General features: G+C 25.9%; 3 protein-coding genes and 1 long non-coding RNA gene across 10 annotated transcripts in view; 2 read left to right on the top strand and 2 right to left on the bottom strand.

Moving 5' to 3' along the window:
- The first annotated feature begins 685 nt into the window (after positions 1-685).
- Positions 686-8164, top strand: LOC122631211 (casein kinase II subunit alpha). 6 transcript variants are annotated; one of them, XR_006327646.1, is made up of 9 exons: positions 686-872; positions 2245-2476; positions 2595-2706; positions 2798-3010; positions 3638-3832; positions 4074-4425; positions 4569-4662; positions 5547-5778; positions 6375-8164. XR_006327646.1 is itself a non-coding variant. In XM_043816611.1 (8 exons), exons 2-7 carry the CDS (start codon positions 2382-2384, stop codon positions 4652-4654), a joined length of 1053 nt encoding a protein of 350 aa, XP_043672546.1. In that variant the 5' UTR covers positions 686-872; positions 2245-2381; the 3' UTR covers positions 4655-4662; positions 6375-8164. The 6 variants fall into 6 exon arrangements, 5 of the variants coding, with proteins under 5 accessions (XP_043672546.1, XP_043672544.1, XP_043672543.1 ...); XM_043816611.1 differs by lacking the exon at positions 5547-5778; XM_043816609.1 differs by having other exon boundaries at positions 5534-6378.
- LOC122631217 (AP-2 complex subunit sigma) lies at positions 8156-10157 on the bottom strand. The gene is made up of 4 exons (XM_043816623.1): positions 10005-10157; positions 9460-9609; positions 9161-9334; positions 8156-8974 (listed from the first exon to the last, which is right to left on the bottom strand). The coding sequence occupies exons 1-4, from the start codon at positions 10005-10007 to the stop codon at positions 8873-8875; spliced, it is 429 nt and encodes a 142-aa protein (XP_043672558.1). The 5' UTR covers positions 10008-10157; the 3' UTR covers positions 8156-8872.
- Positions 10158-10548: 391 nt separating this feature from the next.
- Positions 10549-12497, top strand: LOC122631214 (transmembrane protein 64). 2 transcript variants are annotated; one of them, XM_043816620.1, is made up of 5 exons: positions 10549-10745; positions 10838-10840; positions 11315-11901; positions 11980-12141; positions 12252-12497. In XM_043816620.1, the coding sequence occupies exons 3-5, from the start codon at positions 11371-11373 to the stop codon at positions 12414-12416; spliced, it is 858 nt and encodes a 285-aa protein (XP_043672555.1). In that variant the 5' UTR covers positions 10549-10745; positions 10838-10840; positions 11315-11370; the 3' UTR covers positions 12417-12497. The 2 variants fall into 2 exon arrangements, with proteins under 2 accessions (XP_043672555.1, XP_043672554.1); XM_043816619.1 differs by having other exon boundaries at positions 10551-10840.
- Positions 12498-14192: 1695 nt separating this feature from the next.
- Positions 14193-15180, bottom strand: part of LOC122631218 — a 1712-nt gene continuing 724 nt past the window's right edge. The window contains exons 2-4 of the long non-coding RNA XR_006327648.1: positions 14922-15060; positions 14578-14784; positions 14193-14507 (exon numbers count right to left, since the gene is read on the bottom strand). This is a non-coding gene — a long non-coding RNA (uncharacterized LOC122631218). The remainder of the gene's footprint in view (positions 14508-14577; positions 14785-14921; positions 15061-15180) is intronic.

Here is a 15180-nt window from a genome sequence, read left to right on the forward strand (position 1 = left end):
ATAGATTGTCAAAATTTGTCATTTATAAAAAATTATTTGCTTAATAAAAAAAAAAAAAATTTTACTTAATTTTCGCATCGTATATATGCATATTTATATGGTACATAATCTATAAATAGAATATCATTTTTTCTCATATTTATGTTAACAAACAATTCTATAACAATAGAAATATATTTCGTGAAGTTACGTAATATATTTAATTTTATTAACTTTTCCAAATAATTTCAAATTTAAGTTCCATATTGATTCAATAAAAACCAAGTTAAAATAATGTGGTTGGTATGACCACATGGTGTGATCTAACTTATACGTTTTAAAAAATATTAATCGATGGCTAAATTTTAATTCTTTAACATTTCTATTATAGCTATTTTAATTTTTTTGTGCTTATTACTTGTAAAGATATAATATATTTATTATTGAAACTTCATTTGTTAAAAAATAGTATTGCTTCTCCAATGTTATAAGTTTTGAAAAAAACGATATACATAGTTCAATAAATATGGAAGTTATATATATAATTGCAACAAAAAAAATTTTTTTTTTGTATAATACAATATTAATATTTTCAAAATTAATTATATCAAGCATAAGTATACGTATTAACAGTAATAATGTAAAGTTAATTCGTTGGTAACATTGAAAATAAAATTGGAATCGTTTTCTATCTATGCTTCTGAAGTTTGTGGTTGGGTGCCGGCTGCCATCTTGGACCTCGCTCGTTTGAGAAGCCGGCCGCCCGTAAAAATCTCGAGTTTGTCAAGCTCGCGCGGCCTCAGGAATCCCATACGCAACTTTCTTAGTATTGCAACAAATTTGGAATCCTATTGCAGTCAAAACAGTCAAAATTTGGACACGGAATGCTTTAGGTGAGCCCGAAATAAGCTAACATCGGTTGTCCTACCGCGATGGCGTGTGATTTTCTTCGTACATGTGTGTTCGTGTCTTATGCGTGTGCATGCCTCTACTCCATGCGCCGATAATAGAATATTTTTACATTTAAATTATAATCCAAGAAAAGTATCCATCAGTGCTTCTTTACTTACATATATAATCTTTCTTATTATTTACTTCAAATTATCTTACTAAATAGGAATTTTTTAATACAGAAACTGTAATAAGTATATCAACCAAATATAAGGCTTATATACCTTACAATCAATAAGTATCTACATGTATTCTACTTTGACTGCTAGATACTCTCTCTGTTGCATTTCTGTAAATCAAATTTAGTTTACTTCCTATAAATATACTTTCTTGTCCCAATAAGATACTCTGTTATACGTAATCATATATATTTTTAATCATGAACGTAAAGTTAAGTCCGCTATATTTAAAGTTATCCATGAAAACACTACAGTATGATTCTTATATTTATCTTATTCCATGTAAATATACATTGTATGTTGTTAATTACTTTCTATGATTATTACTTGATCGATATATTATTTCGTAACACATTTAATGTTTTATATTGACTTAAATATTACAACATATAGTAGATCATTTATAATTGTATATATATCATATATGTATTTAACATATGTGTATATAAATAACATAGATACTAATAGAGTAATTTGGCTATGTTTAATAAGTTTAATTATATATAACTTCAGCAATAATTACTTGATACTTTAGATAAAGTATAAATTTATTTGTTATTTTTTAATACGGTAATATTTTTTCTATATTTATACAAGTTGATAACCAGTCTTTTTATATAACCAATTGTTTTGATTTAGATGTTTCAGAATATTTTGATATCACATTTTCAAGATTGCTTAAAAAAATATATTTTTGAATTTTTTTGTCAATAACAATAGTTTACTTATATTCTCTTATATTTTATTCTTTTAATATAAAGTAATAAGTATTTCCAATTAGTATATGTTTCTATAAAAAGTAATATGTTTTATACATAAGTATTTTGTTTATTATTAATGGTCAGAAACTTATAAAAATTATTTTATATTTATTTAAACATAAAATTTAAATGAAAGTCCTTATTTTTTATGGAAATTATAAGTGATATTTAAAATAAATGTAGAAAAAATACTATTTACTTTGTTTTCATATTCAGTTGTTAGCAACTTGCTGCATGAATCTGTAGTATACATATTAAATTAGATCATACAAAGCTATAATTAACTATCTTGTAGAACATATTATTTCTTTATGATTTTATATAACATTTTTATTTTTATAATATATCTATTTAATTATTTATTCATTATTTAGGTTTACTTTTGTCAGCACGTGTTTGTGGGTGGCCAAGTGGAAAATTGAGATCAATTAGTAACGATAAGAATTTGGTAGTTGGCCAAGACAGTACCGCTGTCAGTACACCAAATAAAAACACACATATAGTTGAGAAAATGGCACTACCAAGCAGAGCAAGAGTTTATGCAGATGTGAATTCACACAAATCTAGGGATTATTGGGATTATGAATCGTATGTTGTTGATTGGGGGTAAGTTAATATAAACTATTTTATATTTATACTTTTGAGCCAATAATGATATGTAATCAGATGTAATAAATATAACTAAGAAAAAAAGTTATTTCGACATAATTCTTTCTTTTTACAGACAGCAAGATGATTATCAGTTAGTAAGAAAACTTGGCAGAGGAAAGTATAGTGAAGTATTTGAAGCCATAAATGTAACGACCACTGAAAAATGTGTTGTAAAGATCTTGAAGGTATCATGAATAATACACAATATTTTTTACAATAATGTCAATGTATTAATATTACATAATATTATTAATACTTTTCTTTTTACCATTATAGCCTGTAAAAAAGAAGAAAATAAAAAGGGAAATAAAAATCTTAGAAAATCTTAAAGGCGGGACCAACATAATTACACTCCAAGCAGTTGTTAAAGATCCAGTATCAAGGACACCAGCACTGATTTTTGAACATGTCAACAACACAGATTTCAAGCAATTATACCAGACTCTAACAGACTACGACATAAGATACTACCTCTACGAACTATTAAAAGTGCGTGTATAGTTAATTGCAATGGAACCAAATATCAATCCATGATGAATCTTCGAGATTATTGTTTTGATAGATGTAGGTGTATATGTAGGTTCAAGAAAGAGCTCGACAAATATTTATTTCATATCAATTTATTTACAATTTCCATTTTTAAAGATATGAATCTACAAGTATTAAATTTAAAGAAATATACTATTAGTATATATCATGGAAAAAAAATTGATAAATGTTTTAGTTTCAGTGCTCAGTTTTTAGTGCTTAAATTATGTAAAATATTTTAGTTGTTGATTAATTTAAGTAATATTATTACATTAAGTTATTTATTAAATGTTTCTTATTTTAGATGTAGATAAATACTCAAATTTATTGTTTGAAGTATAAACATTATGTGAATCTGAGTTAGAAAGTAAATTACTTATGAAATATTTTCAATATTTAAAACAGCTTTATTTTTTAGTTAGTTATTTTGTTGATATGTACAAATTGTTATTTTAATTATTTATTTGTAATATTTGAAATGTTTCTTGTGATAGTTCAGTTAAGCATAATGTAATAAGTATTTCTAAAATGTAAAAATACCATGTTTAACTATGTAATAATCTTTCGGAATATTGTTATTCTACATAGGCATTGGACTACTGTCACAGCATGGGTATAATGCACAGAGATGTAAAGCCGCACAATGTTATGATAGACCATGAAAATCGAAAGTTGCGGTTAATTGATTGGGGCCTAGCAGAATTTTATCATCCTGGGCAAGAGTACAACGTCCGAGTAGCTTCACGCTATTTTAAAGGTCCAGAACTACTTGTAGATTATCAGGTGTGTTATACGTATATATATTACTATAATTAGTAATAACTTTATGATTTATTGTTTTACAACAGATAATAATTTTCTTTAGAGTTACTTGAAATATTATTCTACATATTTTTATATTATACTACATATATGTATATATATATATATATTCGCTAATATAATTATTATTACAAAGTATTAATTTTGACTAAGTATGAATATAGGTAACATATATAAAAGGTGTGCAATATTTTTTTTCTAGATGTATGACTATTCCCTAGATATGTGGTCGTTGGGCTGTATGCTCGCGAGTATGATTTTTAGAAAAGAACCATTCTTTCATGGACATGACAATTACGACCAACTAGTTAGAATTGCAAAAGTTCTTGGAACCGAAGAACTATTGGAATATCTTGATAAATATCATATCGAATTAGATCCTCGTTTTAATGACATATTAGGAAGGCACTCGCGTAAGCGTTGGGAACGTTTCGTGCATTCAGAAAATCAACACTTAGTTTCGCCCGAAAGTCTTGATTTCCTTGACAAACTTTTGCGTTATGACCATTTTGAAAGACTCACAGCACGTGAGGCTATGGACCATCCTTACTTTTGTAAGTAAATTAGAAAAGGAAAAAAAATATGAAAAATATGATACAATGTATGTTTTAATTTAATAATACTTCATTGCAAATTAATTCGTATATTTTCTGGAGATTATTAAAATGAAATATGTATATTGTATTTTGACTTATAGATCCCATAGTAAAAGAACAGGGTCGATTAAATATGGTATCATCATCACCTACTCCCATGGCAGGCTCATTGCCTGTAGGTGAGTAGCAACCCAGGTAAATGTCAAATTAAAACTATTTTTATTTATATATTAAGAAATTAAAACCTTTTATATATCTTATTGATACCTTATATATATTTATATTTATATATTATATAAATATATATATCTTATATAAATATATAAGCTTTATGTATATTTATTTTCTAATTTTTTTTTTATTATAAAATGTATGACATCTCTTTATTATTGTATTAATATGATCTTGTAATATTAATAGTAATATTTCTGAATGTTCCATAACTACTTCCAGGTGGAAAATTGTAGACACCATTCTATCTGTATTATACGATGAAAACAAAATGTGTATATGAATAGTAAAAGAAGTTATGGGAATACGAATATTAACAATTTAGAGGAATGTTGGAATATATAGGAACACAATATAGTTGTTACACTTTATCTTATTTTAAGAATATAATATTTAAAGTTAAAAATGCTTATTTTTTGAGAAATAATTGTAATTAAATGTAAATTTACTCTATTACATGTAGATTTAAGTACGACATTCCTAAAAATTTTGTTGTTATTAGTATTCCTGTATTAATAACACTTATAAGGAAAGATATATGCAATGTCAAAACTTTATCACAATTTTGCATGTACTGATATCTTGTATTAATTACTTTGTTATATATAAGATCTCATTTTAATTCATTTGTATATATAAATATGTGAATTATATTTATATATGCATATATATATATGTATATATGTATGTGTATGTATATATATATATATATATAAAGTATGTATGTATGTATGTAGTTAATTTCTCATTTTCGTTAATACCTATAAAAATCCTGTTATCTCTTACATTCGTAAAATAATTTATGGATCTCTATTCGAATCAATTTTTTAATTAGAAGGTCGTTACAGATGACCGTAGCATGACTGTGAACAGCTTACCAGTTCATGGAACAAACGGATTGGGAAGTATGGACGGAGTTACAAGTGGGGTTCTGATGCCCTTGGAAGAACTGCGTCCACTTTTATAAGTTCAGTATATCTGAACTATACATTAACTCCCAGTCTACATCCTAATACAACACAGCAACAGCAGATATATTGTATCGTCAACTACATACTCCTCTGCACCACAATCATTCTGGTTTGTAACAACGGCTTCATCGATCCCGTCATTAAGACTGAGATATCTCACATTGCCCATTACTCTTTGAAAGATCTGTAAAAAAAAAAAAAAAAAAAAAAAAGAAAAGAAAAAAGAGAAACAACAACATTTAAAAATTATTCGATATTCACAATGTACGTAGAAGTTCGCGAAGTAAAAAGGTTTACAGTACGAAATCTAATATGATTAAGATACATGTCCAGTACAGATTGGCCCGGGCTGTATGTGATATCAAATACAAAACATGTATTATTTTTTTCATTCTGTAATTGCCCCCTATTGTATTATATTTTTTAACGTTGCTGTTATTATCGCATTTGTGTCAAGTCTATGACGCATGAAGATGCGCCTAGATATAATTTTATTTAAAAGGGGTGGTCACATTATGCTGACACAAGACGTCTTATAGCAGCAGAAATATGAGACGAAAACCACATACATACATTCATACACAGTTCACACGCTCACACTTATACGCGTACCTTAGGCCATTCGGTTTAGTACTTTTAACGATGATAAAAATGTTCGTTTATATCTGATACCACAATGATAGTTGAATAAAATGTTTGTTATAGCCAAGTACTCTTTGTGCTCTGTGAATACCTGTGCATCCAGCAGTAGATGCTACCGACGCTGGTCGGCCATCATTATTCTACAAGAATTAGGAAACCATCAATTTGGAAGTGCGATGTAAGATAAATTCGATACAGAGATCTCAACAATAACTGATTATGTACGTTTCGTCGTGGTCTTTCTCTTTTCATATTTAACAAAAAATGATTTTTTTTTGGATATTACTAAAGTCAAAAATAGATTTTTCAAACAAGATTCAAATCATGAATATGCATGCTGTTTAGTTAAAGCAAATACACAGGTACCTTAAAAACTTGGCATGAGATAGCGCCTGACCGAACTTCAAAATACTATCAATATACGTATTAGATCACATCCCCAACGTGGTATTATATATGTATGTGTATACTTGTACATTTGGCGCGCTGGTCCGTCTTTTAAAAATAATTTTAGGTTATTGTTTTTTGATTATCTAGCCAACCGTCATGTAAACCGATCACGTGATTATCCTATGAATATATTAAAGAAAAAGCACACATTCTATAACTCGTCAAGAAATCATCAAGAGGGGCATGCTTGTAAACAATGTACAGTAATGAAACACACTCCACTTGCATGCTATGATTTTCGTACTATTTTTGACAGAATTTATCAGTTCCTATACATAATAACAATTGTTCATAGAAAAAGGTCAATTGAACGTTATTTGTACATTTCCATGTAAACAACGTTCACTGGTATCAAGCGGAGTGTGAAATTTAAAAATCGAAAAGAAAAGGAGAAACGAGATGTTCTCAACGTGTTATGTACGGAATAACATTCATTTTTTTATTCTTGTCACTGCGCCGTTTAAGCCTTATCTTCGTGTATTTTAAGATACTATACATGTTTCTATGTGCGTGTATACTGTGTGTGTGTGTTCTGTACGGTGCGCGCGCACGCAGCAAAATGTAGATGACGAATGCATAAACATAGAAGAATACAAATTCAAAGTGAGAGAAGGTGAAAAGGTGAAAAACAAAATAAATAATCCGTATATGCAATGAAAGTAACTGCTAATAACGGATATATATATATATATACACACACACATATATATATATACATATATATATACACATATATATATATATATTTCTTCTAGGACTATTTTATTGCCATTTAACGAAATTATCATTAATCGCACATAGCGAAAGGCATTTAATTTTAGTCCTTTATAAATGGCAAAACGGCGCTATTGTATTATTTCGCCCAAAATTGATATCTCTCTCCCTGTTCATATACGTTAAGTTTATCATAATCTAGTTTAGTTTTATAGAAGAATATATTAAATAATTACTATTTAAATAAGCAAATTAACTTGAGATATAATAATAAACAAATTGTCAACACAAAATGACAAATAATATATTGCGCTAGCTTCTCTTTTGCATTATATTATATAATACATGCTAATTTTTGGGATATTAGAGTATCCGGAAAAAAGTTACTCTATCATTTACTATTACGTAGCAATCAGTTTTTTCTTTATTGTTCATCCTTGTGTTTTCTTCTAAAAAATTATTTCAAATAACAAGTAAAATAAATGAGTATTTCATCTACCATTTCAATGGAATCCTACATTAATAAATATCTTAATCAATTTTTTTGTATCAAATTCTACGAAAAAATAAAATATATGGTGAATATTTTTCTTTTTGGTCATGTGTAGAAGCTACCTAATGGTTGCTGTAATGAAGGATATTTTAATATGGTTGAGATATGACAATAAAATTTGCCAAAGTGCACAGAACCGACGTCTCTCTTATTTAATAAAATACGAGAAACAAAACTTTTTGCATCTTATATCATATGTTTCAAACAATATTTTTTACATCGGGTACACATTAACATTGACTAACGTACGATTATAGATTATTCTTCGTATATGCACAAAGAAAGTGTATATACATAACACGGTAATATTACATAACACATTTCTGCTTGAAAAAAATGTAATGACACTGAGATATAGGTGTTCTGTAGAATTAAATAAAAAAAAAGGAAAAAAAGAAGAAAAAAAAATACAATTTCATTTGTATTTAAATAACAAACATGTTCATCTTGTGTTTTTTAATATAATCTCAATAATAAACCATCATTTTATCTTTCAATCAGAATTAATCTGATTTTAATAATTATATCATTAAATATCTGTTTATTGCAAGAAATGCCTTATTCTTAAAATTAATAGAATAGATATTTTTTAATTATATATATTATTTCACAAATAACACAAAAAGTAGGAACGTGTATTATCATACTCAAATGGTAAAGTAACATTTATAATTGTTACTGTGATGTATATGACATTTATTTGTAAGATTATGAATAATATAGCTATATTCCTGCATTCTTTTCAATAATTTAAACGCATTGTAAATTACATAATTACCAACTTTCTTTATAAATAAACAATCTTCAAAGTACCTCTGAATACATTATAAAGGAATAAGTTGTCTTATTCTAAGGAATTCAACATCAATAATTGTTTCAACACTTTAGTTTGACTGGTCTCTCTAATTTCACCAGCTAGAAACATCTCATCTACCACTGTATACACCTACAAATATAACACATTATTAATAAAATTTAAGATAGGAAATTACACAAATTTACTTTTATCAAATGTTAAAAGGAATTACAAAGTATTAAATTCTATATCCTATGCTTATTCTAATGAAAAAAGGGAATAAACTAATAAAACTTTTTCTTTATCATAAAAAGTTTGTTAAGTGGTAAATATTACCTTATAAAAATTAAAGACTAAATCCAATTCACATACATTGTGAAAATATTCATTTAAAACCTCCACGAAATTATGAATTGCTTCCAAGTAACAAAGATTATTATCATTTACATCTACACAAATGCAAAAATATAAACCTGCATATCGTCTGTAGACAATCTTAAAATTGCGGAACTAAAACATATTTTAAATATATGAGAGGAAATAACAATTAATCTATCATTATATATTAGTTAATATACATCATAAATATTATTATATAGCAAGAAACATTACAAATATATAATTTCTTAACTTACTTCTACAAAATTAGTATGTTTGGCATCTCTAACAGTAACTACTGCATGAACTTCTTCAATCAATTTTTGTTTTTCATCGTCATCAAAATTCATGTACCATTTAGCAAGTCTAGTTTTACCAGCTCTATTTTGAATTAAAATAAAACGAATCTGAAATAGATTATTTAATAGTTTTAATATAATTTATTGCTATTTGGAATACTTAAGCCTATTATAAATAATATTGATAATTTACAATATAATTAACCCACTTCCATGATCCTTAATGCAATTGAAGTAATGGTATAATTTAAAAAATTTTTTTATTTTATCTTCTTTTCTTTCCACTTTTCGATTTCAATTATTATAATTAAGTAATAGTAGTAAAAATAATTTTTTTTATATCAGTCTAATGGAAAATCAAAAGTAATATTTGTAAAAATAAATAAAATTATATTTAAAAAAAAATATATATATATATATGGACAAAAAATGTCACCTCCTAAGGTTATGGCATGACAAAAAATAATTTAATGAATGTAATATTTATCCACATAAATACTTGCCATGATTATAGTATGTAACTACTTCAAAATATTTAATTTTAATAATTAAATATATAAATATATTCTTATTCAGTTGAAATGTTTAATCACACTACTGACATTTGCCGAACATCCACCCTCTGCGGCCATTTTGTTTCACGACCATGAAGAATATCGAGATATATCGAAAATTTAAATTACGAAACATAATATGTAAGAATAATCTGCTAAGTAATCCATTGTAATTATTTTCGATATTTATTCATTTTCATGATTAATAGAAACTATTATAATTTACAATCTATAGTTGAATCAAGTTCTTGAAAATATTAATACTAAAGGGTTTCTCTCTCTTTTTCTTCCTTATCGATATTTTATTGCGATTAGTTAAAAGAAAAATTATCTCGTTTTATTATTGGTTATTTACTTCAATGATCTTAAAAAAATACTATTTTTATTGTATACTAATATTCAATAAAAAGATAAAAAATATCTAAAAATTTGTATTAGTAGTACTTATTTTTAATGATGATACGTATGTATTTAGACATGCTGTTCTTCTTTTGAATGTTTTCTCTACATAGATGGCAGATTTGTGTGGGAAACTTTGGATTCGAGGCGTAGTCATTCTGGTTGCTTTTATCCTCTTCTTTGATCATATTATGATTATCATATAACGTCATGTTAGAATACATTAGGTTAGCTTAGTTTAGAGATATACTTTCTAAGTCATCGCTGTCTTCGATATTGTTATTACTTTACGTGAGTATTACGTGAACATTTATTATGAATAAAAATATGTGAAACAAAAAGAAATATGATGAAGTTTAATGCATATATATCCTCTATATTAGAGAGTAAGTATATTTTTATTATTCATATTTTATTATATGTTTATTAACATTTTTGCATACTATATGTTTAATATTTAGATTAATATTCATTAATATTGATTTTATATCATTTTGTATATATATTTATATAATAAACTATGAATACATATTTGCTCAAGAGACAATAAAGACAGAATGTAATACATTCCAAGTTTTTAACCCAAACTTTTTTTAATTAAAAACATCCATGTCATTTTATAAAATTCTTTTGTATGGGCAACAAAATTTATTTGTATATCTCCTAAAAGATTCATATTTTGTAATATTAATATTTCATATTTATAAAGTTTCAACTGTAATATTAATTATACTTTATAATAATTTTAATTTATATAAGTTTTTATATTATATTTTTTAAGAAGCAATAAATGTTACTTAATATATATTTTACTATGTTATATTATATTATATTTATAAATAATTATAATTTTATCTTAGATTATGGTGAAGAAGGAAGATTTTAATTATGGATATATATAGCAAATACATTGAGCATGGATATAATAGATATAGAACATGTTGAGACCTGTGTGCATTCCTCTAAACATCCAACGTCTATACACTGCAACTGCATCAGTTCAAATTCTGTTTGCTATGTAGCAATTACCATTGCAACTTTAGCTCTTCTAGGAGCTATAGTTTTCATATGTAAAGATTACATTAAAGTGCTGCTCTTCTGGATAGAACATCAGAATACTTGGATTATTACAGTTATATTCGTTGCACTATTCACAGTGGTTTCTTTTCCCATTGTAATTGGATATTTATTCCTCATTGTTGCCAGTGGTTATCTTTTTGGTATCGTGCGAGGAATAATGATGGTTGTTCTTTCTGCAAATTTGGGTATTGCTATAGCACACATTACTTTGGGTGCTTTCTCTTCTAGACTGCCAATTGGAGCATTATTACAAAGTGATACTGCAAGAGCAATACTTAGAGTAATTTCAGGTCCACAAGCTTTTAAAGTTGTACTATTTGCAAGATTAACACCAATACCTTTTGGCCTACAAAATACAATCTTTGCTGTATGTATTATAATAATCTACATATCTTTCTTATATGTTGTATATATAATATTTAAATATATTTATTACATGATACAGGTTAGCAACATAACTGGTATTCGCTACCATGTAGCTAGTGCATTGGGTTTATTACCAGCTCAACTTATTAATGTTTATTTAGGTAGCAGTTTAAGATCAATGCAAGATGTACTAGAAGATAGATCAACAGCAGCAACTGGTTATATTGTTTTTTGTTTCCAGGTAACTCATCTTTTAGAATTAATTTATTAACTAAATAAGATTATACAGTCATAAAAATATAAGAGGATTACTGAATATAATAGAAATAATAATTTCTCCTTTTGATACAGATATTAGTAGGTGTATCTCTTATGGTATATGTTGTACAAAAAGCACGCAGAGAACTACAGTTGGCCCTATTGGAAGCTGATCTTGCATCAATGACTGATACACCTCACTATTTGTTAGATATTATGCCAGATTCTAAAATGACTTTAACAAATTTCATTGCTTGATAGTTCCATTATAACTAATCCCAACTAACTATATGATAAGTATATTTTAAGTAATAAACGAGAATACGTTAATTCTTTGCACTCTGTAGTCTTTTATTCTTACTAAGAATAAGTGCACTATAGAATACTTATATTAATGTATAGAGTATAAGGAATTAATATCTTTTCTATGAGAATAGTAGAACCATCTATATATGTGTTAACTTTTTTTTCTACTATTCTCTTATCTATTATGTTCTGAAAGCATTTGCAAGGATTTTTATAGAAACATATATATATGTATATATATATATATATATATATATATATATATATATATATATAAGCTTCCAAAAATGTATAAATTAGTTCTACCACCTGATTTAATATTCTTATTATTTATTTTTCTATTTAACTTTGGAATAATATTATATGATAATATACTATAATTTTTTTTTCTTTCAACTAAGACTTTAAACTCCATTTTTTGGAATACTCCAACAATATATTATTGTTATTATATCATCTTAGTTTGATCAGTTAGTATTACTTAAAAAAAAGTTATTACAGTCTAAACAAGTGATTCCTTATGAAAGAAACATATATTTTGTATATCATATGTTTATAATCTTTTTTTTAAGTATTGATTATATATTTCATATATGTAAGATGATATTAGCATTCTTAATAGTTCTTTAAAGTTTGTTGTAATAATAATCCTTATGAAAACATTATCAAATAATCCAAAGAATATTACATGCAATAGCTTTCAAATATTTTTGAGGATACATAAGTTGGAAGGATTATTCATATTTTTAGAATAATAATAAAACCTTTACCGTTAGTAACATTAACATTACAATGGAAATGATTCTAAAAGTATGGCATTTTTTTATGATATAGATTTTAATTTATTATCACAGAAACCATGATTTATTGTACAATATATTTGAAACGATTCTCGTGCCAAATTGTATATTATTTTGCAATATTTCGAAATATTTACGCAGGAATTGTTATATAATTCAGTTAATATTTATTAATGCATTTGTAATATTATTTAATATATTTTATTACAACCTCTTTATGTACATGAGTAATTTCATATGGAACTTAATGTAACATAAAAAGTCATATATATAATTAATCGATACATAATTTATAAATAAATGATGTAAAAATTTTGTATTTAAGTCATATAAAGTTTCAAGTTGAAAATATCAATTTGTTTTCATTTACAACTGTATATGTGTATATATATTAATTATTACAATACTATATATTTGTATCTTGTTATATTATAAATGCATATTCTATGCAATAATCAACTTGCTATTTGTAAAAATTTGAAAAAAGAAAGAAATTAGTACTTATTAACCACTAATATTTATATTTTATTGATCAACTAATGTTATTCAAAATAAATTATGAAACAAATTTGACAAAATTAAGATTATTAATACTTTTCTAGGTTATAATGGTTTACACCAAGAGTGAATTCAGACGTAATTCTTGACCAATTTTGATGAACGAGATCTCATTTTAAAATCGGAAATTTAATTCAATTTAATAAACTAGGAGATAATTTTTTCGAATTCTTAACAAAAGTAAAAAGAAATTATACGCTAGATTATACTTCTACAAAGATAGATGAATGGAAGAATGTTTATGAATTATATGAAATTTTTATATTTCTTGTTTCTTATGAACTATTTGTACAAATAGATATTAGATATTAGATATTAATAAATCTTGCTTGTGATAAAATATAACATAGATTATAGTAAAAATGCTAGAAAAAAAAAATAGTTGTAGGATATCTTGAATTTTGAAATATGTGGATATGATAGCAAAAATTATGTATAACGCGTTAAGAGCAATGCGATATTTAACGAAATATACTATTGTTTAAATATTATCTCCTCGTACTCCTAGTATATTGTACATTATTTAAATAATTATAAAATATCGAATCTATAAAATGATCAAATATAATCGTACGGAAAGAGAGTATTCTGATCTTTAGTCGTCAAAGTACGAAAGAAAACTAACGTGATAACTCGATAGGTTAATCCAATGATATTTCTTGTTGACATTAACGAGCGACAAAGCCTGAAAGAAATTTATTATATATACAACGCGTCTTAAGAGCTCTATATGGCCTTCACCAAAATATTATTACCTAAATATTATGTTATCGCATTTCGTGTATGTTGTACCTTGTTTATATAATTATAAAATGGTCGAATCTATAAAATGATTAAATGAAGTTGTATGGAAAGAGAGTATTTCGATCTGTAATCCTTGAAACACGAAAAAAAACTAATGTGAAAATTCGCAAAGGTTAATCTAATGTTCCTTCTTGTCGAAATTAGTTGAGCGATGAAGGCTGAAAGAAAGTTATATTATGTATAACGTCTCTTAAAAGCTATGCGGTATTAGACGGAATATACTATTGTTTAAATATTATCTTCTCATGCTTTGAGTATATCGTATATTATTTAAATAATTATAAAATTATCGAACCTATAAGATGATTAAATGTAGTTGTACGGAAAGAAAGTATTTCGATCTTTACGGCTCGGAGTACGAAAGAAAACTAATGTGATAACTCGCGAGGTTAATCTAATGTTTATTTTTGTTTACAGTAGACGAGCGACAAAGGCTGAAAAAAATTATATTATGTATAACGTCTCTTAAAAGCTATGTGGTATTAGACGGAATATACTATTGTTGAAATATTATCTTCTCATGCTCCGAGTATATCGTATATTATTTAAATAAT

The sequence above is a fragment of the Vespula pensylvanica genome, chromosome 8 (genome assembly GCF_014466175.1).
Source record: "Vespula pensylvanica isolate Volc-1 chromosome 8, ASM1446617v1, whole genome shotgun sequence".
Lineage (NCBI taxonomy): Eukaryota > Metazoa > Arthropoda > Insecta > Hymenoptera > Vespidae > Vespula > Vespula pensylvanica.

Bases quoted from the DNA above. Each gene is read 5' to 3' on its own strand.
- LOC122631211 (XM_043816612.1), top strand. From the start codon at position 2,382: ATGGCACTACCAAGCAGAGCAAGAGTTTATGCAGATGTGAATTCACAC. The intron at 2,707-2,797 runs GTATCATGAATA...TTACCATTATAG, and splicing joins GTGTTGTAAAGATCTTGAAG to CCTGTAAAAAAGAAGAAAAT. The intron at 4,647-5,546 runs GTGAGTAGCAAC...AGGTCGTTACAG, and splicing joins GGCAGGCTCATTGCCTGTAG to ATGACCGTAGCATGACTGTG.
- LOC122631217 (XM_043816623.1), bottom strand. The intron at 9,335-9,459 runs GTAAGTTAAGAA...AATATGTTTTAG, and splicing joins AACATACTAATTTTGTAGAA to TTCCGCAATTTTAAGATTGT. The intron at 8,975-9,160 runs GTAATATTTACC...TTATATTTGTAG, and splicing joins TAGTCTTTAATTTTTATAAG to GTGTATACAGTGGTAGATGA.
- LOC122631214 (XM_043816620.1), top strand. From the start codon at position 11,371: ATGGATATAATAGATATAGAACATGTTGAGACCTGTGTGCATTCCTCT. The intron at 11,902-11,979 runs GTATGTATTATA...TACATGATACAG, and splicing joins TACAAAATACAATCTTTGCT to GTTAGCAACATAACTGGTAT. The intron at 12,142-12,251 runs GTAACTCATCTT...CTTTTGATACAG, and splicing joins ATATTGTTTTTTGTTTCCAG to ATATTAGTAGGTGTATCTCT.